We start from the raw sequence: 23,697 nt of genomic DNA, 5'->3' as shown, positions 1-23,697 counted from the left end.
ATATACACTCTGCTAAATCCACCTGTCAAGCTGAAAATTCTGCAGCTTTAAAATAGTGCTAATCGTTATGCAAGACAAGTTCCTGCTTCCTAAAACATGTCCAGTGATCTCATTCATTACGTACGCAGAGTTTTCTTCACAAAAATAAGTCTTACAATTAGGGTTAAATTCAGCTTGGTGTAAATGCAGAGTAAATTGGCTAAGTTGAATTCAAACCAGCAGAATGTGCGCTTGAGTGCAGAATGTGGTGCCCAATTTGTTGCTTCTGAGTGGAAAAAGTACAATTTATCTTTTTTTCTAAGTGCTACATACTAGAATACTTTTTGAGTAGGAAGATTATTGCAATTTGTGTCATTTCTTTCTTTTGCACATGCTAAATCTATTACTGAGTAATTTTCCTATTGGAACTTCCCTGCCAAATAGGAAACAGAGAAGATAATTTTTTAATCACGTTATAGCATTTAAATAATATGCCAATTTGTAGAACTCATTACACACATTTTAATAATCTAAAATATTGGTATGAAGGACCTTCAAATTAAATCAACTGGGGGAATGCCATTGCTGTGCTTTAGGAAAGAAAAAACAGGACTGGTTACTGTGCAGCTACCTAAAGAAATAATACTGTAGGAACAGGAAACTATATAAAAACAAAGCACTTTTTAAACCTCTTTTGCATTGTTAATTATTGTAGTTTAACATCTTAAACAATAAAAAAAGTTTGCATCATTTGATGATGCAAGTATTAAAATGAGTTTGTAGAATTCCATACATTATCTGCTAAATAAACAAGTTTGGCAGCTTAGCAAATATCATATGATTGCAGCATCCATGACTCGAATTCAAACAGTGATTCATTTCTCTGCAAAGAGTTTGTAAATCAGAATAGCACACTCCTGGGTTCTGGACGGTGTCCGACCCCAGTGAGTTTGAGGAAGGTATTTTTAGTGCATGGCCCCTGTGCAGAACTACCCAAATCAAACGACTGTCTCCTTTGAGTTCCTTTTGAGGGACTGCAGGCCCAGCAGGGACTGCTGGTTGGAGAGGACGTTGGCAGACTTTGGGATTAGGAGTATCACCCGCTGATTGGTCCGACGCCATTCGTTGTATAATCTACAGTGATACCTAAAGGATACCTGGGGAGAGAAGAGAGATGCGCCATGTTTAGAGTCACTGCGGTCCTCCAAGGAATCAATTGGGGTTTGGGGGGAAACGCCTTCAAGTGGAACAAAAAGCTGAGAAGCAGCCTAACTGGGCAGGATAAAAATGAGCGAAAAGCGGTGGACAAAGATGAGACCTACCATGTAGATGCCTTGTTTCCCAAGCTGCCACAGCAGAGAAGAAAAGCAGCCTGTGCCCTACTTTCTGCTGCTGCCTACCTCTCATTCCTTCTTTTATAACATGAAAAAGCAGACATCCTGCCTCTGTCTTTCCCAAGAACTGGAATTATTGGCAGCCACTTATAATGAAAACGAGTTTGGGGTCCTATCATGCTACAAGTTGTTAAACTGACAAGTAATGTAGTTGGCTGGGTGGTGAAGGCTTGCAGGTAGCAAAGCTGTGTGCAAACGCTGACAGGGTTGGGTGTTCTACCTTGTAATGCTTTATTGCTGAATGCATCAAACTCAAGACCACAGATGCAACAAGGTGAGTGTGAGCCATCTGCCAACATGTGTATCTCAATTTAGATTGTCTTTGATTTTTTTTTTTTTTTATTGTTATCAGCTAACCAATTTCAACCTTAGTGTGGTTCTGCTAATAGTGGAAGAGAAATGACTGCTATGGATATACAAGATAGCTTAGCCCTGTGGTTTTTTAGAATAGTTTACTGCTTATTTTAGTGACAGCCAAGTGTAGTGAGAGTTATGTCTGTGTAAGAAGATGTACGTGTGCAGGTTTTTTTTAAAACAAACAAACAAACAAACTGTAAACTGGCTTGGGACCTTTTGGGTGAAATGTGCCACATGACCATTATTGTGTTCTTGAGCTGTGGGCAGGAGGGACCCACGCAGTGAGCACAGGAGGAACCTTGTCTTGTTAGCTGTTCTGTCTTCATGTGCAGCCAGTCATTTGTCACGGATTTTTATGCACCTGTGCCACTTCCGTAGGTCAATGCTATGCAGAGGGTGCCAAAAAGGCTGGAGCTAACACGCTTGGCTTGCGCAGGTGGGCGGAAGATGCTGCTGACTCTGCAGAGAAGTGGCTGTGCATTCTGCTGTCAAAAGGGGCGTGCTGCTTGCTTTCCTACCCCCACAGCAATGACAGGCTGGCTGCCAGTGAGGTATGGAGGGATATTAAGTAATATACATGCCTATGAACGTATCCTTCAAAACCCTTTCCTTATTGCAAAAAGGGTGCTTTTAACTAAATAGATTATTTACCTTTCTGTAAAATCCTACTAGGGACAAAAAGACTGGTTTTGGGGTTTTTTTATTAGATCTTTATACAGCTGTCTGCTGTTAATGAGGGAAACCTATAGAGTTTTTGTTCACTAAGCAGTTGCCCAAAGACAGCTCTTCCAACAGATGAATTGATTCCCCACCTTTCAATCTCCTCTGCTCCCCCTGAAGGTAAAGCAGTCTGCATCTTCATTTCTGTGGAACATCGTATATAAAAGAACATGAGAAATCTCTTTGTAAAAGGCACTGCAGTATCAGCAGAAATCACGTGGTAGAGGGAGGAGGGGGGAAAAAAAACCAACCACCTGCAAAGATGAGTTCCATGCAAAATGCAGTGACTGCTTCAGAGGAGTGAGCTAGAGTTTAGGTTGAGTTTTCAAGTAGCATCACATGAGGTTCTTTGAGGAAAGGCTGCACTGTTAAGCCAGGCTCTAACTGCTTGTTTGCTTAAGGTATTTTCACAGGATATCCTAGTTAAGTTTGACAGCTTGTTTACAAGGGGTTCTTGCCTGGAGGCAGTTTCCAAGTGATGTCAGCTACTGAATTCCAGCAGAGCCACGGTTACTCACCCTAAGCCATTACGCTGGATGCAAAACTCTTGAGATGCTGAACAAAGGCCAGATTTATATTGGTCCTTGGCACACTAAACTCCTTTGTTCGCCTCTTCAATAGGATAGCAAGGGGGTTGTCTATCTTTCTCACTTACTCTGAATTAATTTGGGCTAGCCTTTGTTTTAAACCAGCAGTTATGTTATACTGGAAGCTATAGGGCCAAGTCCTGTTGTACTCCAACCTGCTACTTGATCTTACAGGAGTCAAGACTACCTGCGTGCAAGAGAGCGCAGAGTGTGGCCCTGAATTATTAGTTTAAATAGCAGTCTCTGTTTTGTGTCTGAAGCTTTCTTCCTGGGAGTAGCAGGCTTTTTTGTGTGTGTGTACATCAGTTACAGTGATTAAATGCAGAGGAAAAGCAACAGCATTTTATGAAGAACTTGGCTGTTTTAGGGGAAGGGATAAAATAGCTTCTTGGATGCTAAAAATAGCATTTCTCCTGTTCTCTGCTCACTGGGATAACTGTGGTGTGTAAATCTATATGCCAGCTTTTGCCTCCAGAGAAAATAAGCTGATTTATTGGAAGTAAAATGAAGTTCTAGTTTTCTTAATTTTCCCAGGGCCTAAGGGAGCATTATATCACGTTGTGTGTAATTTATGCCACAGCACTCAATACATTCCCTGCATGGCCATAACTACGCAAGCAGTACAGGATTCTCCCACCTCTGAAAATTGAAGGGCAGGTGCCGCTGAAGCACTTGATGCGGTTAGCACTTCTGCATGTGGGTCCATTCCTTGCTGCATGACAAGGGGAGCGTGGAGCCTCCCCAAGGCAAATGCAGGCTGGGGCTTTCCTCCATGACTGATGGGTCTCAGGCCACTGAGCAGAGAGTGGGCATGTCTTCCATGTGTAGGGTGCTCAGTGCCATTTTTAAAGTAGTTGCTTTAAATCTCTACTTTGACTTTGCAAATATGCCCTCTAAGAAAGTGTGTGAAAACACTGTCACTCAAGCCTGTTGACTTAATCTGCAGATATACTTAAACCTCCTCAAAACTCTTCCATCCAGTACTAATGCTGTGAGGGCAATGAGGGCACCTTCTGTACTGTGAAGAGAGCCTGAGAGTCCTTCCCACCATGTCTCTCTGCTCTGCCCACTGAATTAACCCCCTGCTGAACAGGAAGGCTACTGTGCCCTGAAAGGTTCCCTGCCTTGCCCTTCACTGATGAACACAGTGCTTCATTAGCCCATCCATCTCCTGCTGGTCTGAATAATAGATTAGAGTGGAATTACATCTCCCACAACTCAGTGGACATTAAAGATACTGTATTTCAATTAAATCAACCAAGGTATGCATTTACATCAGGCTTGCTATCACCATATTCTCCAAGTGCCAATAACACATTTCTCTGTATGCTTTTGAAGGGGTAAAAGTTATAAAGTCAATAGAAGGGATTTTTGCCACTTACAATGCAGATGCAATAGACAGTGATAGGGACTACAATTGACATGTTGCAGAAGTCTTAATGAGCAAGGTCAGATATGTCCATGTGTCATGGGTAACTAAATCCAGCTACGTAGCCAGACTACCCTTTCCAACTTCCAGCCATTTTGGTGCTTGTGAATTATGTATATTAGGTAAATAGGACAGCATTTGGGTTTCTAAGATAGTCATGCACAAAGGAAATTTGAACAACCTTTGCTGGAATACCTGACAGACATGTCTACACACAGTACTGCAGGAAATACAAGTGCCACCTCACTGCTGGAGTAAATGGCCATCCTGTCAAAGGGCAGTGCTGCTGCTTCACAGAAGATGGAAGCAGAAACAGCAAAAAGAGAAACTGCAGGAGGCTGAGGCAAAACTCTGAGCTTTCCCTACTGTTGTGCGCTGCTAAAATTAGCCTGCAATCCTCTATGGATGAGACAGGGTTTCACCGTTATGAATGAAGTAAATGAGATGTTACCTTTCATAGCTTTCTTGGAGCTAGTTGTTAGGTAGTGTGGGGTTTTTGTGTTTCACCCCATATCACCCCTTTTCCAAGCTTAGTCTGGGTTCAGCATAGGGGTTTCCTGCTGTGGGCTAGCTCTACTAATGCAGTTCTTAAAGTGCCACCTCCTCAGCAGCTTACACTGATCAAAAACTGCTGGAAGGGGTCAGCCATACAGCGTGTGGCCATACCCACTGAGGGGGAGAGCTGGGTGCTGGCCCTGCAGGATTAGTGGCTGTGCCAGCACCACAGGCAGGGTGGTCTTGCCCCCACTCAGGGTAGCACAGGCTCAGATGAGCTTTTCCTCTCACAGCAGCACAGCCTTACACCATCGCACAAGCATTACCCTGTTAGTGTGAATGCTCCCTGTCTGCATCCGCTCTTCTGTTCTCCTTCCCCCACCAGAGCTAGAGGTGTGAAATGTCCAACTCAACAGTAACCTGGGGTTTTCAGTGAACTGCTAGACCACGGCTTGATAAACACTTATTTTGGCAGCTGTCCTCTGGGTTCCCTTCATTTCTGCTGGGCCAACTGTTTGTTGGTGCGCTGGGGCCACGAACGGATCTCAGTTTAACAACTTGGTACAAAACAAGTGGCTTTTAGGACGGATCAGCATGCAAGTGACAGCCCACCTGGGTGCAGGATAGGAATAAGGCAGCAATTTAATTTGCACTGCAAAGGCAGCTACATTTCTACATCTACAGACCTGGGTGTAAGGTGTATTCTGCTGTGGACTTCCCACAGCACCACGAGCACGAGGAATGGGGTAAGCATGGGATGCACCCACATCCGAGGGTTTTGAATTGTAAAATTGGCCAGATGTTGGATTAGAGTAAAATCTGAATCCTCTATGGCAGCCAGGTTGTTCACCTAAAGGTTTGTTGTGCACTGTGCCTTCACCTTTTGCACGTTACCTTTGATGAAACTGCCTCTTGTAGCATCTGTCTTGAACTCCTCCATGTTACTTCCTTGTCTCCCTCTTGCTGTCCCCTCTGGTGCTTGGGATTTGGGAATTACTGACACCAAAAGCAAACTGTCTTTCTGGTTTTCCAGAGAACTTGAATAGTGTAGAACCAAGAGTTTTTTTGCATATCTAACTTAAATTTATCAGTACAGAAGGTAAACATAAGCAATGCTTTGTACAATGGTCCACCCGCTCTACAGCACTCTGTGTAATTAATTTTCTGATTTGTTCATTCCCTTATTCCTGTGAGTTGAACAGAAAACCAATACTTACTAGGGTCCAAAAGAGGTAAATAGTGAAGAGTGCGACAGTGAGTGCAATGAGGCCAACAGCTTCTAGCCTACTACTAAAGTGCAGATGGTCCACTGCTCCTCGTAGACACAACCAGCCAGAGATGGTCGCCAGTGGAGTAATAAACAAGAAGCACACCATGTCTCCAAAGAGAGTCCGTTTCTCGTGCTGGGGGCCTGGGTTCCTCAGCCACTGAAGGCAAAATGCAGACAAAGCAAGTGTCAGCACAGGGAGGACGTTTTACCCGCACGCTTGCAAAATGCAGACCTGCCCCTTCGAGGAGGGAACATGGACCACATGCAGGACATGGCTTTGGCTGTCCCTAGAGAGCTCCCACCTGAACTTCTCCCCCTCGCTGTCTGCTGATGCGCAGCTCTAGCCATGCAGACCTACTGCATCGTTTATTCAGCTGTAGTAAAAGCTGCCTTGAGAAGGGGAAGTGTTTTGTATAGTGCAGCCCCTGGCATTTGGTTGCTGAACTGTTTGAGAAACTCCCTTCTTAATGTGGAAAGAATCACACACTCTCCTGACAAATCAAGAGTGCAGAAAATATTTGCTCATATTTTGTATGCTCTTTCAAGAATTTTTTTTTTCCATTCTGCTTGTAATATTGGCAAAGCCATTTTCAACTTGCTTTCAGATATCTGCATGCAAGCAGAGTTGAATGCACACAAGGTTACTTTTATTAAGAGGTTATTAATCTTGCAAAACAGAGTGCCTGAAAGTCAACCGCTGAAGCGAAGGTTGATTGAACAGCTATATCAAGCCCACACGCCCATGTTTCTATAGACAGGATTTTAGATAGCAGACGTGAAAGAAGTTCAGCCTACAACAGTACACTGAGACCTTTTATTAAAAAAAAAGCATCACTCAAGTCAGTATTTGAATAGGAAGACTACCAAGCCCTGCAATTTTTGCCAACGTAAGCCATAGGATTTGGTCAAAATCCTATGCTCTGCAGCATTTTTTTTTTTTTTTTTTTTTTTTTTTGAAGCATATAACCATATGCATGGTACAACCAAGGATAGCAAATATTTCTTACTGTGGCACCTGGGAACCCCAACCAGCCTGGGAGCTGTACACATTACCCTAGCCACCAAGAGTAAACACACCATGTACTGCACAGGACTGTGTCTGCCCTGGAGAGTCCACGATCTAAGCAGAGGAGTCAAAGCTGGGAACGGGCAGTAGAAGTGGAGTGAGCTGTCATAACCCCAGCTGCCTGTGCAGCTGCAGCTGGGTGCAGGGAAGGCTATCCATTCCCCATCTGGCACGTCCCTCCGAGGCCCCTGGCTCCAAGTGCAGAGGCCGTACTGAAGGCAAGGGAAGTCCTGCTCCTCCAGGCAGCTATTGCATTATCTGTCATCAGCACAACAAGAAACCAAAGCCACTGCAGCTCTGTGCCAGCAGACGTGGAAAAGGCTCATGCATCCTTAAACCGTCTGGCCCTCTCATTCCTCCCAGCGTATTATACATGGCAGTAGAAGTCCTGTCTCTATTAGCTCCAGAAACTAAGGTTGGGGAGGCAATTTCATCCCTTCACCAGTTAATGCCTTTTATTCCCAGGCACCTCAGCTTTTTTTCTTCTTCCCTATTACAGTGCTACAGCAATGACCCAGAGGAACAGCAGGACTCGAGTTTTGACAAGAGAGGGCAAGGCTAAGAGCGTTGTGCAAATTAATGAATATTTCTCATCTAGGTATCCTACCCCTCTGTTATTTTCAGACCCTGCTTTGTCTTTTCCCACCACAAAAACAAATACAGCATTTACCTCTCCATCTTCATATGGGGTAAAACAACAGTCAAGAAATTGAGTGCAACCAGGAACAGACAGCTGCTAATCTGGCACTAGCAGAAAGGCACAAATCAGTAGACAAGTTTGCCTCAGCCTCACCATCTCTCAGATGGAAATAATAAATTATCTACTTCACAGGATTTTTGTGAGGTTTAACTCAGCAGCCTAAGATCCATTTTTATGTACAAATCAGAAATTTAGGAGAACACAAAAATATGTTCATAAACTTTTTTTTTTGCAGGATGTAGGCTTTTAACTTGCTTGAATCCTTTTAAAATCCTAAGGAGGTGGGAAGTGTTTCATAACTGCTATGTACTACTATAAGCAAGATGTTGTAAGGGAAGACGCTAGTTAAAGAGGGAGGCTCAATATTGTTTTTTCCCTTTTCAAGCAGTGTCTTAAGCTCAAGATTATTTAAAATACCAGAATACCAGGTGTGATGAGTTCACCCCAACCAGCAGCTAAGCACCTATACAGCCGCTTGCCCGCCCCCCACCCCATCAGTATGGGGGACAGAACAGGAAGAGGCTGCAAGCAGAGCTTGCTTCAGTAGAGCTTGTACAAAATAAGGAGACATAAGCTTACATTTGAACAGCTTTTTATTTTATAGTAACTTTATAGAGAACGCTAAAAAGTCATGTGTGAAAGGCTCACAGCACTCTCCCTGGAGCTTTCATTCCATTTACTTAAAAACACTCCCAGGGGTGCATGCATAACAGTTCCAGGTTATATCTGGTTGCTTCTAGACAGGACTGACTGCAACCTTCACCTTGTTCAATTTCCACGAATCCCTATAATGTGAAACCGCCAGGAAAATGAGAGGAACTGAAAGTGCCTGGTAGTGGAGATTCTGCTTTTAAAGGTGACTGCTTGTAAAGAAACCTGACTAGGTTTCAGTTTTTTGTGAAAAGTATTTGTTTAAAAGGTGACCCACAAGAGAATTGCTGAGCACCTGCACGTCTCCTTGATCTCAATGGGAATTGGAGGTGTTCACCACTTTCCCAGGACAGACCTTAAAAAGCCAGTATCTCCTTTTCTCCGCGCTATGTGGTGACTGTCCCCCCTGTAACTGGGCAGTGAAGAACGCATTGCAACATTTCAGAGCCCATTTAGTGGAGGCTGCATCCTCAAATCTGTGCAATCTGTTGTGATCCCTTCGGCATTCATGCAGCTCAGCTAGGGCAAGAAATACTGTCTATTGATCTGAGCAAGAAGGAAGAACAGCAAGAACACATACATGCGAGGAAGCACACAGATTAAGGCATGTGTTGTCATCTCTGCCCTACAACTTTCACGAGACACAGTACAATGCACTTGAATTAAGACAGCATTTTACGGTGTGCCATCTAACTTGATGGAAAGTTTGAGCAGACAAAAATGGTGTGAGACTGCTTCACAGGCTGATGGCTCCCCACACTCCTTATGTCTTGTCTGACCCATATGAACAAAGAATCAAACCCAAGCAATTCAGATATTAGATGAGGCTAGGACATACAAGAGTAGCATTAAATACTACATAAAACTAAATACTAAATTAACACCCCACCATTCTACATTCTAACCTTAAAAGCTGGAGAAATTCCCAGCACTAGTTCTGAAGTGGAAGTCAAAAGCAACAAATAACTAATTTCAATGGCTGTATGGATCTCAGTCACAGCACGTATTTTTCTCCTGAAGTAGTGCACACGTGTTTCTAAATCTGATTCTGTTCAGATTCTAGGTTTCAGTCTTTTGTTTTGGAAATGTGCATTGTCAAGTTACTTTACAGCTAAAAAGCCAAGCCAGCTGAAACTGTGAAACTGAAATCCACACAAGGATCCCAACAAAGTGCTGAGCTGATTAGTTAGTGTGGCAGTACAGTAGGGAGTACCCTGCTGGCAAAGAATGAGATGTAAGGGCAGATGCAACTGTCAGATCTGCACTATGATACTCTGAAAGCTGTCCTATTAAAATGTGTCAATGTGCTCAATTATTTCTGCAATAAATTGAGACTCTCACAGTAATAATTTCCATTTTGGGAAAAAAAAAAAAAGAGGTCATAAAAAGGGTCATGTTTGAAGCAAAATGCTGGCCTGCCTGGCAAAGCACTATTTTATCAAGTGCTATCTTAAAGCAAACAGTGATTCCTGTTCCTGATACACAGGTAGAGAGACAGAGTAACAAGACACAAACTGACTTTAGCAATGGCAGCAAGCACAAATTCAAGAACAGGTAAGCACAGTGCCTGATGCACAACCCAATATTGGCTCATGACTGACACAAGCAAGAAATCCTGTGCCTGGAGACTAATATACACCTGATGAGAATCCAGCCCCTCGAAGAAACTTGGGGTCCCACCTCGTCCCTCACAGTGACAAATACCAAATGGGGTCTGCTCAGAAGCAAAACACCCCCAAACCCTGAGCTAAAGGCTGTGCCTGCATGATATCTCTCTGCTCCCCCAGCTGTCCATGCCATCTCTTCGGCAGCGGGTGCTGCTGCCGCGGTCGCGTGGACTGCACGCACTGCTCCAGCACGGGGGCTCTTCGCTCAGCCAAGCTCAGCTAAACAGGGCAGGTGTTGCTGAAATGACCCAGACTGTCTGTCTGCCGGGGAACGGGCGCTCCCCAAAGGGCAGCCGCAGCAATCGGTCTGGGCAGGGCAACATCTTCGGCCACGGGTCTCTTTGCCCAGCAAATGTGTGCCCAAGCCTGCAGGCAGTGGCAAAAGCTCCGCTGAGACACACTGGTGATCTCCTCCTGTGCTCAGACAGGATCACTTCAACTGGAAAACAGAAAGGGCATCAAGAAAATGGAAAGCCCACGCCACAAAAGGAGACTTTAAAAGTTTGACTCATTTATCCCAGCAAAGTCACATTCTAAATGCATCTTGGGGATGGCCAAAAGAAGGGAAAACTGAAGGGGGACATGGGTGAAGGAGAAGTGCTACTTAAGCTAATGGACAGTGTTGGCTTAAGAACAAATGGGTAATAGTTGGCCATAAATAAATTTAGGGTAAGAATCAGAAAAAAATTCCCAGCCTTCAGAGGATCCAGCTCTGGAACAGCCTCCTGAGAAGAGCGGTGTAGGCTAAAACTCTCAAAGCTGACATAGTTTTATGAAGGAGCTTGCTTACATTCTGAAAGGGATTTTTGATATACTGCATTTGACATGAGAAAACACTGTTAACACACCCAAGGCTCCTTCACCTCACACTGACATGTGTAATACACATATAAGGATTTGTTGCAGTTACTTCACAAAGCAGAGTTGAATTTAAATTATTACCTGCCCTAGAAAGATTAAACTGAACTCTTGACCTTCATCAGAGGGTCTCCACGCTTCCTTCAACTGAATGCAAACTCTAGTGCTCAGCAACTTAATGTGGATTTGCAACAGTCCCTGGGAGACTTTTGGTCTATGAGCCCACTACTGGCTTCCAAAATTTTACCTGATACTTAAAACTGCACACGAAACCAGACCTATGAAACTGTCCAAAATCCCCTTTCAGTGCAAATGTACAGAGATGTTTATTTGACATTGTCAAATGATCTGAAACTTCAGACTCCTGAGATGAGCGAATGGGCTCAGTTTCCTTCTAACTGGTTTACTTCATCCTGCCTAAGCAAACGCAACTGGAGGCTGAAGAACTGCCCCCCTGAAAGGGGACACAGGCTGGGGCATCCGCGCGACGTGCCAGCAAGGTGAAGCCTTACATTTGGAGAAGGAAGTAATCAGAACAAGCAGCAACCGAGGACCAGAATACCCTGGAGAGGCTCAGACTGTGAATTTATCTAACGTAAACAAAATGAGCTGCCCGCAGAAAACTGCTGTAAAACTCCTCCACAAGTTTGAGCTGCTTCACCATTGTGAAAGGCCAAATCCTGGAAGCACTCACCTCCATAGGTCTAACTTCAATTAGATGAGTCACAAAGGCAAAGTAAAGTATGCGCATAGTGTTTTCCAGATCAGAACCTAAGGCTACAACCTGTTTCTACTGGGAAGCCCTTTTTAGTTCACTACATTTTCCCTGGAAAATTGATTTTACGTAAATGTTGCTGGAGTTATACCAGCAGCAAGGAAGATTCCACAGAGTATGAAAAAAAATCCATCACACTGCTTTTTAGTTAAAGGTATTTAAATAGTTATCCATATGAAGCTGGGGGGAGAAGAACAGGACGGAATTGTCTTCCCTAAATGTGCTTCCCTTTGAAATAAAAATAACTTATTACACATCAAACATATCAGTTCATTTTGTTCTTTTCACGCCCATACCTCTGCAGTGAATCTTGATGAAAGCCGTCTGTACACAAGCCAAACTGCTAGCAATTATTGTCATTTCTGGTTTCATGCCAGCAGTGACCAATGGGAGCATTTTGCCTTGGGCTTTAAGCAACGAAAGACTGATATTGCCTATTTTTTTAGAATGTTTCTCTTGAATGAAGGACATTTTTAAAGACCAGGAAGACTATTTATTGGCCAAAAAAAAAAAAAATCACATCTGAATTTTACTCAAATACTTTCTTACTTGAAAAATTTGTTTTAACCTTTTTCAGTGAAATGTTTTGAAACTAAGCTTAACTACATGTAACTCAAAATAGTCTCCCAGACCAGAATGGTACGTATGTTTGTTTTCAGTGCAATGAAACATTTTGGGTGACTCAAAACTTTTCTAGGTTAAAGTTTTGCCAAGGAAAACAAACATTTGACAATTACTTTTCAGTTGAAAAAATATTTATATTTCAGTTTTTGGGTTTCCTGCTTAGATCAAACATTCAGTTACTGGCACAGTATTACCGTCTTCAGTGGGTACTTTTAGAAAGGCCATGGTGACAGCTCACAGAGATGTTCCTTTGGTCCCAGAGACAGGCCTGTCTATTTGACAGCTAGAAACCAAATGATTTGACCTCTGTAACTTTATTATGCTAATGTTGCGGCCTCTTTGTAACTGAGTCTGCTCTTATTTAAGTTTAATCCTTATTTTAACTCAAGTTCCAGGGAATATTTTAATTGTGGATGTCTGAATGAGCCAAAGCTACTTTTTGAAATAGCAAATGGATTTCATTTGCATGTTTTTGTAAGTGGAAAGAATACGCTATTCATTGTAAGGGTGGTGTATGATACACCTTTAATTTTTTTTGTTTTGTAAAAAGAATAAACTACAGTGCAGATAGGAACCAACCCTAGGTAGTAGCTAAGCGTAAGGAGAGTACTGCAGGCTGTTGCTATCACACCGTAACTGAATTTGCAGTCTAGACCTTGGGTAGTTTGCCAGCTGAAGAACAGGAGTTTGATATACAATGCTCCACCAAGTAGCAATAATGCAGTGGCTGCATTAGATGTGGTGTTCAGTTTCTGGATTATACAACTTTAATGTCTGAAAACAGGATTAGTAATTCTCTGATAGTGAAAACAAACTACAGAGCTTGCTAAGTTGCACTATAAAAATCTATGAAATTTCTTGCAGGTCCAATTAAACAATATTGTATTCTTCAACATTAGTCTGGCTTACTGGTATTCTGTTTTCCTACTATCCACTTTTAGTTTACATTTCAGGTGATGCTTGTATCAGGTAAAAGATTGCAAGATGTGTCAAGAAAAAAGATTATGTAGAACTCTGGGAGAAGTAGTATTTCCTTTTATCAAGGAAAAATTTATTTTATTTTATGTTTTTCAAAGCTCCCGTTCTATTTTGGATGAACGTATTCCCAATTAGGCAGACAAATGTATGCATTCAAGAAAATCAATCAATAAAAATCGCATTTTGCATTTTAAATCAAAAGCAGATTTGCTATTGGCAACACATATTTCAACACACTGCAAATGTCCTGATCTACAAGCTCAAATATATGGAAACTAAAGACATGATAGATAATAAATGCCTGGTAGCTCTCCAAAAAGACAGATGCAATACAACTTTTCATCTTAGCACTTTTTTTTCCCTAGAAAAAGCAAACTTTGACTGGCTCCTATTGGTGGTAGGAAATGCTACCAGCAGGACAGAGATGATAACCAGGCAGTTTAGAAACCTATTACAGAATCATGATGTCCAAAGAAAAGTCACCAATACCATTATCTAACACAAAAATAGCTGTACCTTTGAAAACCCACAGCATCTTCCCTCATCTTGCTAGTCCTTGAAGAATAGCATTTGGCCTTTTCCAAAGCAGCTATTTCCTCTCTGATTGTTCAGTTACTTTCTCCTGGGAACTTTCCTCAACACTTTTTACCCTTGATAGCTAGTCCTTTAAATTTAGAAAAGAGCAGTTACAGATGTGATGGTTTGAAGGCACAGTCTGTTCACTGACAAGTAATCTTTGCTTTTCTTCTTTTTTTTTTTGCAGGGGGTGGGTTGCTCTTGTTTGCATTCCTGCTGTCAGTACTATGAGAAAGATTTGTGCCTGGGAAAAGTCAAGCACTGTAGCAAAACTCTTCTGTAAAGAGTTGTTTTATAACAACTATTTAATTTCTCTTTAAAGGACAGAGAACAGCTTGTTTTGGTCTCTGGATTTTTCCCCATTAGAAATGAATAGAGTATGGTATTCTAGGTGTAAAAAGTGCATCTTGAAGAGGTTATGTTTTTAAAACTATATGTATTGGGGGGTTTATTATTTATTTTTGTAATACTTTCTTTAACTCAGACATACTTCTACTGGAAATCTACATGGCTGCTTCAAATTCTCCGTGTGTGACTTGTGTCTCAGGGGGGTCATTTTCACAGCTGAAGACAACTAAGTACAAAAGCACCTCCATCAGCTTGCCCTTCTTATTTTGTCCTTTTTGGGTCAAGAAGGGAGGGAGGACGTACATACTTAAGTCATCTGCTCCCAGCCCTAGTGTGCTGTATTGACAGCCGCAGTTCCTCCAAACTTCATGAAAAGTTCATGAAAGTTTGGAGGAATTTTCAGGATTCATGGAAGTTTTCCTTGTTGGTGACTACGCTGAGTCACCATTTTCCTTCTGGCTTTAAGAGTGATCCCTCTACAAACTACGTGCAGCAAATCTGGTGTCTCTTCATTACAGTAATTTAATGCTAGTGACTTGCTTCACTGAGCAGTGGAGAGGAAAAATAAGTAAAAAGAATCCCAACAGATAAAACCAGCATGACTCAAAGTCTTGCACAAAAAGTAAATTCATATTTCAGTATAAGGCTTCTGGAAGTTTTAAATTATAATGTAAGCTCATCTTAACTACACCATGCATAGATGTAGGTTTTAGGGGTTTTTTTTAAATTTATTTTTCTTTTCTAGCATGAGCTCTACAGCCAGCAATAGATTGGGAAAAACTGAAGTTAATTTCTGCCCAATATTGTGATGATTATCTTGACTTTATTTTTTCTCCTACTCATGCTCTTTTGCTTATGAGTTTTATATTGTTAATTAAGTGCTTTCTCTTTGTTTGTTTGCTTGCAAAAAATGAACCAATAGACACCACATCCTGGTTAGTTTAAAACATGTAAATAACTTACAAGCAATACAAGCCTGACTTATATGGTCACATAATGTTCTTATACCATATTTATGTTGTAGCTGGTTGTTTTCTAACAATACTTTATTGCACATAAATACATTTGTACTGCCATGTTTTGTGTCTGTTTCTGTACTAAGCCAAGTGGAAGCAACATAGAAGCAATATGGAAATCGAAATGAAGATGATATATAATACTCATATAAAGCTTGCCTAATCTTTATGCTGAAACATAGCAAAAACATCTACATGAATAATGTCACACATTCCTAGAGTGGATTTCTTTCTGTGGATTGGCTGCATTAAAAAAGCAGCTTATATAAAAGTGGAAGGTCTATAGAAGTCAGTAACTAAAACTACTGCAGTTTGATTTCACTGTGTTTGTTTTGAGATCCTTGCAGGTTTGTCACAAGGAATATCAGGTCTATGCATATCAACCACCATATTATAGACTTTTCTTTCCTCCCGTGTCTAGAGTTTCTGCTGCTTCAGCCTGGGTCCTCTGTGTCAAATGTAGCCAGGCTCTCACTGGCATTGGGGTGACCAAGACGTGGGAGGGAAAAGTAGGGCTACTCAGCAGCAGCTGCTTTTTTCTTTGAGGTGCATCATCCCTAGGCACATTCATAATGAGATATCCATGTGACCAAGCACATGTCCTGCAGACCTCTAATTTCCAGCAGACTGTACAGGGGTGCTCTCCATCTAGCACACAGTAGGTGTGTTCAGACCTTGCCTGTACTTCTTGAATTGAATTTTGCAGTATCATGAGCCCGGGGACTGAGGGGAATGTGCATGTACTGGTAATGTGTAAATGGACAACGTCTTTTGGATTACTGGCAAATAGCTCCTTTTAACTGGCTGGAGGGCTGTGGATGTCTCCCTTATCTAAAGAAGGAGCTCTGAAATCAAGCAAAATGGCTATGCTTGCTCTGCTCATGCCTGCCAAATGCTTCAATAGCAACATGTTGTCTAGCAAAAATGTGACTCCAAATGGCAGCTCCAAAGATGCTACAGAAAGCTTATGCTCCAGTAGATTATGTCTGATTGATGTTGGTGGTTTCAATTTTCTGTGCCAGAGCTTGCCAGGTGCCCTCCAGAAGGGAGATGAATGGAAGGATCTTCAGTATGAAAAAACCTCTTTTCCTATCACAATCCGTCTCTTGCTCCTTTACAACAATATATCACGTTCTCTCCAGTGCAGCTGTTGTGAACAAGTTCACGAGTTACTGAGAAATAAGGAAGTCCCAGGTCCCAATGGAGAGCTGAGGAGCATCAGCCCAGCCTCTGAGCAGAAGTCCCACCAGAAGCAGGGTCATCTGGAGGGAGTGCGACAGTTCCCAGCTAGCTCAGTCCATAAGTAAGGCAGTGTAAGTGCTGAAAGTTGGGTAGGGCAGGAGGGAGCTCTGCACTTACCTGCAGTGCATTAGCCACCCATTTAACAAAATCTGTGAAGGCTCAACAGAAAGCAATTCTTACCAACACTGGAGCACATTTGACATATGTAGGCCAACAGTATGGAGACAAGGAACTGTAAAGGAGACCACTCCTTTTGGCTGACCAACCTTTGACACACACCTGTGGAGGTGAAATGTGTGCATTCCCTGGTGTGTGCTTCTTTGACTTGATGAAGGACAAGTCACAGAGCTCCTCCACCCAATGTAGCAGGAGGCAAAAGACAGAAATGGTGGATGGCAATGAACAAATCACTTTCCTTGAATGCTGAAGGAGGGGTTGATCCCCACCATAATGCCTGATTCATGGTTCAGAAACAATTCTTATGGGGAAAATAATCTGAGTTAAAAAAATAAGTAAACCAAGAACATCTGAAGCTTCACAATGCAATGTTGAGAGGATGGATCTGCCTGACAGACTGTACTACCATTTCCTGCCTCTCTGGTTGGGTTTTGGGCATCAGATTGTACATTTCTTGGGAGATGTTTCTCCCCTAGACAACAAAAACATGTCCTGTGGCATAGATAAAGGAATGTCTCTCTTGAGAAGTACATAGTTTGAAACTCAGTTGACCAGAGCGAAGCTTATGATGAAGAAAAGATACAAAGGATAAAAGAGGAAACGGAGGTCAAAGTGAATGCTTCCTTTGCTTTTCCTTGCAAAAGAAATCCAGGAAAAACAGTCTGCTGTGCATAACTTAAGACAAAGCAAAGGTCAGCCCCCTGCATTTTTGCATCCCATGCATGATGTACGCAGGAGGCAGGATATAGTTGTAGATATGTCCCTTGTATCTGAGCTAAAAATCTCCCGTTGGGGTGCATGGGCCCACATCCTTAGTGTGAACATGGGCAACTGCTTAAAAGAAGGCAAAAAGCCATCTTGTAACAAATTTTTATGGAGCACTTGCTTTCATTTCATAATGAACTAATGGCAAACTAGCAACATGGGGGGGGGGAGGGGCAGAGAAATGCTATGCGTTCACTATCCTGTTCTGATCAAATCATGAAATGCAGCAAGAAATCCTCTGCTGCTTCCATAATAACGTACACAGAGGAGGAAGGAATATGGCTGAACGACCAGCCATGCCACTCACTGCTCACTTCATTTCAAGCCCACTACTGCTGCAGCCTCTCCTGGGTGCTAACAGCAGGAATGAAGTCAGTTATGCCATTTCTAGATAAAGTACATGGAGTATCTCAATTTGTTTCCGTTGAGATTTCCTTCACACTCACAGCTAAGCTGCTAAGAAGCAGTGATCAACCCAGTGAAGGGATGAGGAGAAAACATAGTACCGTGTTCTCTTCTTTTTTTTGGCCCCTTTAAGAAAGTGAATAGTATGTCTCTGAATAGTCAGAAATACCATTTTTTTTTTCCTGATGGAAAATCTCTAGGAGAAAAGATGAATATGAAGATTGATTGCTTCAAGCATTTTTATACTACCTGTCACTGACCAATGGATGGGATATATTCTCTGCATGACATAGGGCCTGCTGAGGAGTTACTAGATAAACTTCTATAGACTATGCTCTACAAATGACTTTATGAGAACAACAGTCCCTCTTGACCTCCTAAAATGCATGGGTAAACTCATCATTCACCTCCACTGGAAGGACCATTTACCATTTACATTATCTAGTTCAGCGGAATCTTTGGAGAACTAATTATCTTACTAAATGAAGAGAACCTTGACTCCCCACCCCAAACACACACACACACACAAAAACACACACATGATGGAGTTAAAAGCAGGTGGCCACTCTGGCTTGTCACTCGCCCAAACATTACAGCAGGTTTTTGCGAAAGATGGTCCTGCTATACCCTGATACACCTCCCTCCATGCCCTCATACTCTAGGTAATACGTGGCGACAGACAGGACAGTGTTTTTAGGACACAGAGGATGGGGGAATCCGGCAACTTGCATCTGCTTTAGTCATGCTTTGGGAACTTTCAGATTTGCTGTAATTATTTGCAGGGGGAGGTCTTTGGATTTCAAAGTGTGTATTAAGTAAGTACAAACTTTAGGGACAAACAAATTATACTAACAGAAATCAAGAAGTTTGACTGATATCTTTCTGCTTAATTTGTCCCCTTGCATACAACTCATCTTAGTTACTCTTTGTCTCTGCTGCTCTCAATTTTAAAAGTACAGCTTCAATTCCCTTCTAAACTGAAAACATACTCCTTGTATAAGATCACAAAGGACTTCAAAAAAGTCAGTTGCACTTTTTTATGACCTTTTCTGCAACTGCACGTAGCTGTTGATTACTGCACTAAAATACTGTGGGTATGGTAGCTGAAGAACAAGAAAAGATTTGGTAGTAAAGAGACTCAATTAACAATGTGTACTATGTTTCAGAAATGTTCTTGCACCTGGTTCTCATTTGTCCTCAGCTGAGAAACAAAAGTCAGCTTTATCATTATTATTGTTATTATTATTGTTGTTGTTGCTGTTATTTATTACTGCTTTTGCCAAAAAAAACTTCATTAGGGAATGATCAAGCAACCCAGCTCCCCCAGCCTGGGCAGGGTTAGCTTCGCTTTCAACTTCTTCAGTCATCATTAGCTCTGAACAATGTCACGTCCCATTTGTGCAAAGCAAGCCTCATGAGCAGCTGTTGCAAGGGAACAGCTTGAAGAAGCCGGACTTTCAACTCAAATTGTTTACTTTGCACTGCCTCAGCATCACTTCTCTTTCTTTTCAGGAGGCAAATTCAGAGTGGCATCATCCTCATGCCAAAATTGCAACCAAAAACTGCTCGGTGCAGGCTCAGAGCAGCTGGCTGTAAGAAGATGTTATCACCTTCACTGGATGTGAAGTTTGTCAGTCATAAAGATTTTGCTGCTCAGTCGCTGACAGCCTGAGAACACTTAACAGCAGCATTTCTCAAACTGGGACCAGCTTCCTGGGAGAGGCTGGAGTCCTGCTAGAAGCACCAAACAACAAGCCAGAGGCAATCGAACACGGCTGGCCTAGGCTTGCTCTGGTTAAGGTTGACAAGACTACAGGTCTTGTGCCAAATACCGTGTCGTGTATCTCTTTTTTGCTGATCCTAAGGAAGAATGAAGATATCCTTAGGCCGAGACACAAAATGTGCATGCCTAACTTAATCCAGCGTAAAGCAATTTTGGTAGTCTTCAATGAGAACTGCTCACCTCCTCTCTGCACAGGCCCCTGACCCACTTCCCAGGAGTCAATTTTATCCTGTATCCTCTCACCTGCGAGTAAGAGCAAAACAAGATGCCCCTCCTCCCCCTTATTTTTAATACCATACCTCCTTCAACCAGTTCTGCTACAGTTTACAGGAATAATGAAGATGCACAAGAAGGACATGTTGTCCTGAACCCAAGCTTAGCATCTAAGCACCTGTGTCACCAACTGGTACAATAAGATGCTTCTCATTACTTTTGTAAAATGTTACTATTTGTAATTCACTTTTAATTCCAACACAAACCATAATTTTTACAATTTTTTTTCAAATTAAAATAGGGGAGAAGAAAGATCATTAACAGTGTAAAGATAGTGATCTTGGCTTTTTTTCTTTTTCTTTTTTCTTTTCCTGAGGACAAAAAAACCCCAAACTGGCAAACTTCATGCAGCCACTAAAGCATAGATAGTTGGCAAAACTGAATTTTAATTGATAAGGGAGAAACAATTGTCCAATTCACTGTTGAGTCTGGTACACAGGCAAGAGGAGGCCAAAAGGTCACTCACAAACGGCTAAACATACCAGACACTGAGCAAGAACAATTCCTTCTTGTGGGCTGGACATGGAAACTAGGTTTCTAAGGCTCCTCGGTTTGTTACCTCTCTCTCAAAAGCAAGAAGAAAAATATTCCTGACATGTTTAATATGCTGCATACTGATGCTTGTCTCGCATTCCACAGAAACTGTTACTTACCTCTCTTCCATCCTCTACCAAGCTCGCTGGTATACTAGGAATTCGCTGCACACTGTCCCCCAGATCTTCACTCACATTTACAGGGAAGCAAATCCATTGATCCCATTCTTCTCGCTTGTTTTGATTTGGTTAGAATAAGGGTTTTGTTATTCCTGCCCTTTCCCTGAGCCCCTGCCCTCATCTTGCCAAGCCCAAAACTCACAGCTTGCTTTGGCTTCAGTGGAGCTGCAAAGGCTATATAAAAACAAACATGATTTGCTCATTAAAGCCAAGCTTTTGGGGACGTGCCCCATGTACTGACCTCCATCAATGGCCTGGGTTTGCGCTCCACTGCAAACCTGAAGTGGCAGAGTTCACAGTAGCTGGTGTTTGAAGACGACAGCCAGTGCTCCAGGCAGCTGCGGTGAATAGTCCCCAGGGTCCCCGTACATTCACAGGGGGAAAGCAGGTCTTCCTGACTGCTGCCCTCATGGCAGATCCTGCACATTGGCCGGTCATTGAAGGGGCTGCTGGAGGAGGAGAGAAAATTGCTGGTTAGTATACAGGGCTGTGATCTAGCCTCTCTCTTTCTCTCTGTATATCACAAATTAACAATGTAGGAAACATTTGCAGCTTGCGTACTTTGCTCTGTAGTTAGTACACCAAGCTGCTGGGCTAACGGCTGCAGGCACTTTGGTATTCTTGTTTAAAATCTCTCTTCTGTGGGGGGAAAAAAGTGGAGAGTGAAAAACACATCAGAGTGGCAGATGAGAGACAGATGACTAAGTGTTTCTATACCTTTGTATTTCCCACCTCTTCACAGCGCAGCGGAGCAGACACTTCAAGAAATCTCTAAATGCATCAGGGAAGTTTTAAACCTGCCTCAGCTGGGCACCTCTTATGCTAGTGATGATCTGTGCAATCACTCCTGACCTACAGGGTAGCATCTCTTATGCTAGTGATGATCCCCTGACTATAGAGTAAGCTGTTTTCAGTAATCAACAGCAAAGGACTACTGGACCTGAAACAAAAGCACCTTGCCCTGGAGCGGTGTGAAGGCAGGGCCCCAACTTCAGGCAGGCCTGTGCAGGCAGGAAGCTTCTGTCCCTGGGGAGGGTTTCCCTCTCTTTGGGACAACACCCCACGAGCAGCTCAAGGAGTACTATTAACAGCACTGACAAGGAGGACTGTGCCGAACACATCCGTCCCGCATTGCTGCCTGTGGCTATTTCTCCTGCATTGCCTCCACCAAAGCACCCACCTTCCTGGTGGCGGGGTGCTAATGTGCAAAGGGGCATGGGTGCTCCTCCTGCCAGTGAAAGCCTAAAGACTCTGATTTTAACTACTGAGATTCTCTGTTTTACAGAGGAATCTTTCAGGAAAGAGGAAAGCAGCCGCATGGCTTCCCGGGGTGCTCGGGCTTAGCGCAGCAGGAGGAAAGCAGGATCAGGCTGCAAGCACCAGTGCTGCTGAACTATGGATCCACTTCCCTGCAGCTTCAACTCAGCTTCCCTGTCTGCCAAGGCTGAGAAGGTCGATCTCTTGGCTGAGGTCTTGGGACCAAAAACTCTCCCTACCACATACGCCACCTCAGGCAATCTCCTCAGAAAAGCAGGTTTTGTCACTGTCGCTGACAAAACCTTGCTATCGGATAGCGTATGGTGGCACACAGCTGTTCCCTCTGTCCCTCTTCTGGCTCTTTGCAGGCTGCCCCAGGTAGACCTCCCTCAAGTGTAACAGCAGGAAAGTGTAAAGAAGCCAGCCTGCTCCTTTCAATCTGCGAGGTAGAACAGTATGAAGTTGTGCTTGATGCTCTGCATACACATCTGAGCAGTGCAAAATGCACAGGGTTTAAAAAAGTTGCTACAAGGGGAAAAGGCCCTTTCAGGCTGTCACATTGCACATGCAGCAGCAGTTAATAATTTCACTCTTCACACGAGTGCAGTGGATTGGATTATGTTTGCTGTTTCGTGAAAATCCATGGCTACTTCAAGACCTGCGCCGTCTTTCCAGCTTCACACCAATGAAGTGGAACTTAATTTTGACCTAAGCATCAAGCCTGGATATAGCCAAACCCTTAAGCATCCTCTTTCTTGCTTCTAATTAAAATAAAGCCAACCCAAAGCAGGGTACTGCTCTGAAGGGTATAGTTTAAATGTGTATTTCATCACTAATCTGCCATTCTAAACCAACAGCAGAAAGAGCCGCTCTCAGTCACTTGGACGATGGCTGAAGCAGCAACACTTGTGTATGCACCTCTGCTAGAAATAGCTTGCCTGGCCGCTCAGCGTGCTGGCTTGTGAAGTGTGAAGGAAACGTGCCACAGAAGTGCTGGCAGCAGGACACAGGCTAAAGACAGCATCCCGTGCCAGCCAGCGCCCGCCAAAGCCTCCTGCTACGTATCAGGGCAAATTATTGCAGCTGGCGCACTTAAGCAGCAGCATCCCTAGACAGCTTGCTTCCCCCTTCTTCACTGAGTATAATGGTGAGGGCTTAATTACATACGTAGCATAATCATTATAAAGTTAGGACAAGGGTTTAATTACACCTGCACCATGGTAAGCCTTCATGAAGCACATCACCACATCTTCCCTTCAAGCGCCCGCGGGACTTGCGGGTGGCAGCTGGGGAGGGTGCACACGAGCCCACGCAGGGAAGGGGCCCGGCCCGGCCCGCCACCCCCCACGTACCTCTGCGTGGCGAGTGTCCGCACGACGGAGGAGAGCAGCTGCCCATCTTTGGCTGACACCTGCATGACATACTGCGGGCAGCTGCCGGCTAGGCCGCCGCCACTGCCACCGGGCAGGGTCTTGCCTTCGGGTGCCAGAGGGCGCGGGCGCTCCGGTGGGACTCCCGGCAGGTGACTGCAGCGGCTCGTCCTCATGGCGGTGGGCGGCGGGTCCCCATCTAGGGAGGAGGGAGGACAGGGC

General features: G+C 43.3%; 1 protein-coding gene across 1 annotated transcript in view; it reads right to left on the bottom strand.

The window, feature by feature from the left end:
- Positions 1-718: 718 nt before the first annotated feature.
- MARCHF3 (membrane associated ring-CH-type finger 3) overlaps positions 719-23,697 on the bottom strand; it is a 76,009-nt gene continuing 53,030 nt past the window's right edge. Inside the window, exons 3-6 of the mRNA XM_076362269.1 lie at positions 23,458-23,674; positions 21,090-21,297; positions 6,179-6,388; positions 719-1,136 (exon numbers count right to left, since the gene is read on the bottom strand). Of these exons, the coding sequence (XP_076218384.1) occupies positions 978-1,136; positions 6,179-6,388; positions 21,090-21,297; positions 23,458-23,651 (771 nt within the window). The 5' untranslated portion in view covers positions 23,652-23,674 and the 3' untranslated portion in view covers positions 719-977. The remainder of the gene's footprint in view (positions 1,137-6,178; positions 6,389-21,089; positions 21,298-23,457; positions 23,675-23,697) is intronic.

This window comes from Aptenodytes patagonicus, chromosome Z, assembly GCF_965638725.1.
Source record: "Aptenodytes patagonicus chromosome Z, bAptPat1.pri.cur, whole genome shotgun sequence".
NCBI lineage: Eukaryota > Metazoa > Chordata > Aves > Sphenisciformes > Spheniscidae > Aptenodytes > Aptenodytes patagonicus.
The sequence above is the reverse complement of the archived record's forward strand: the minus strand, read 5'-3'. Positions and strand labels throughout refer to the sequence as shown.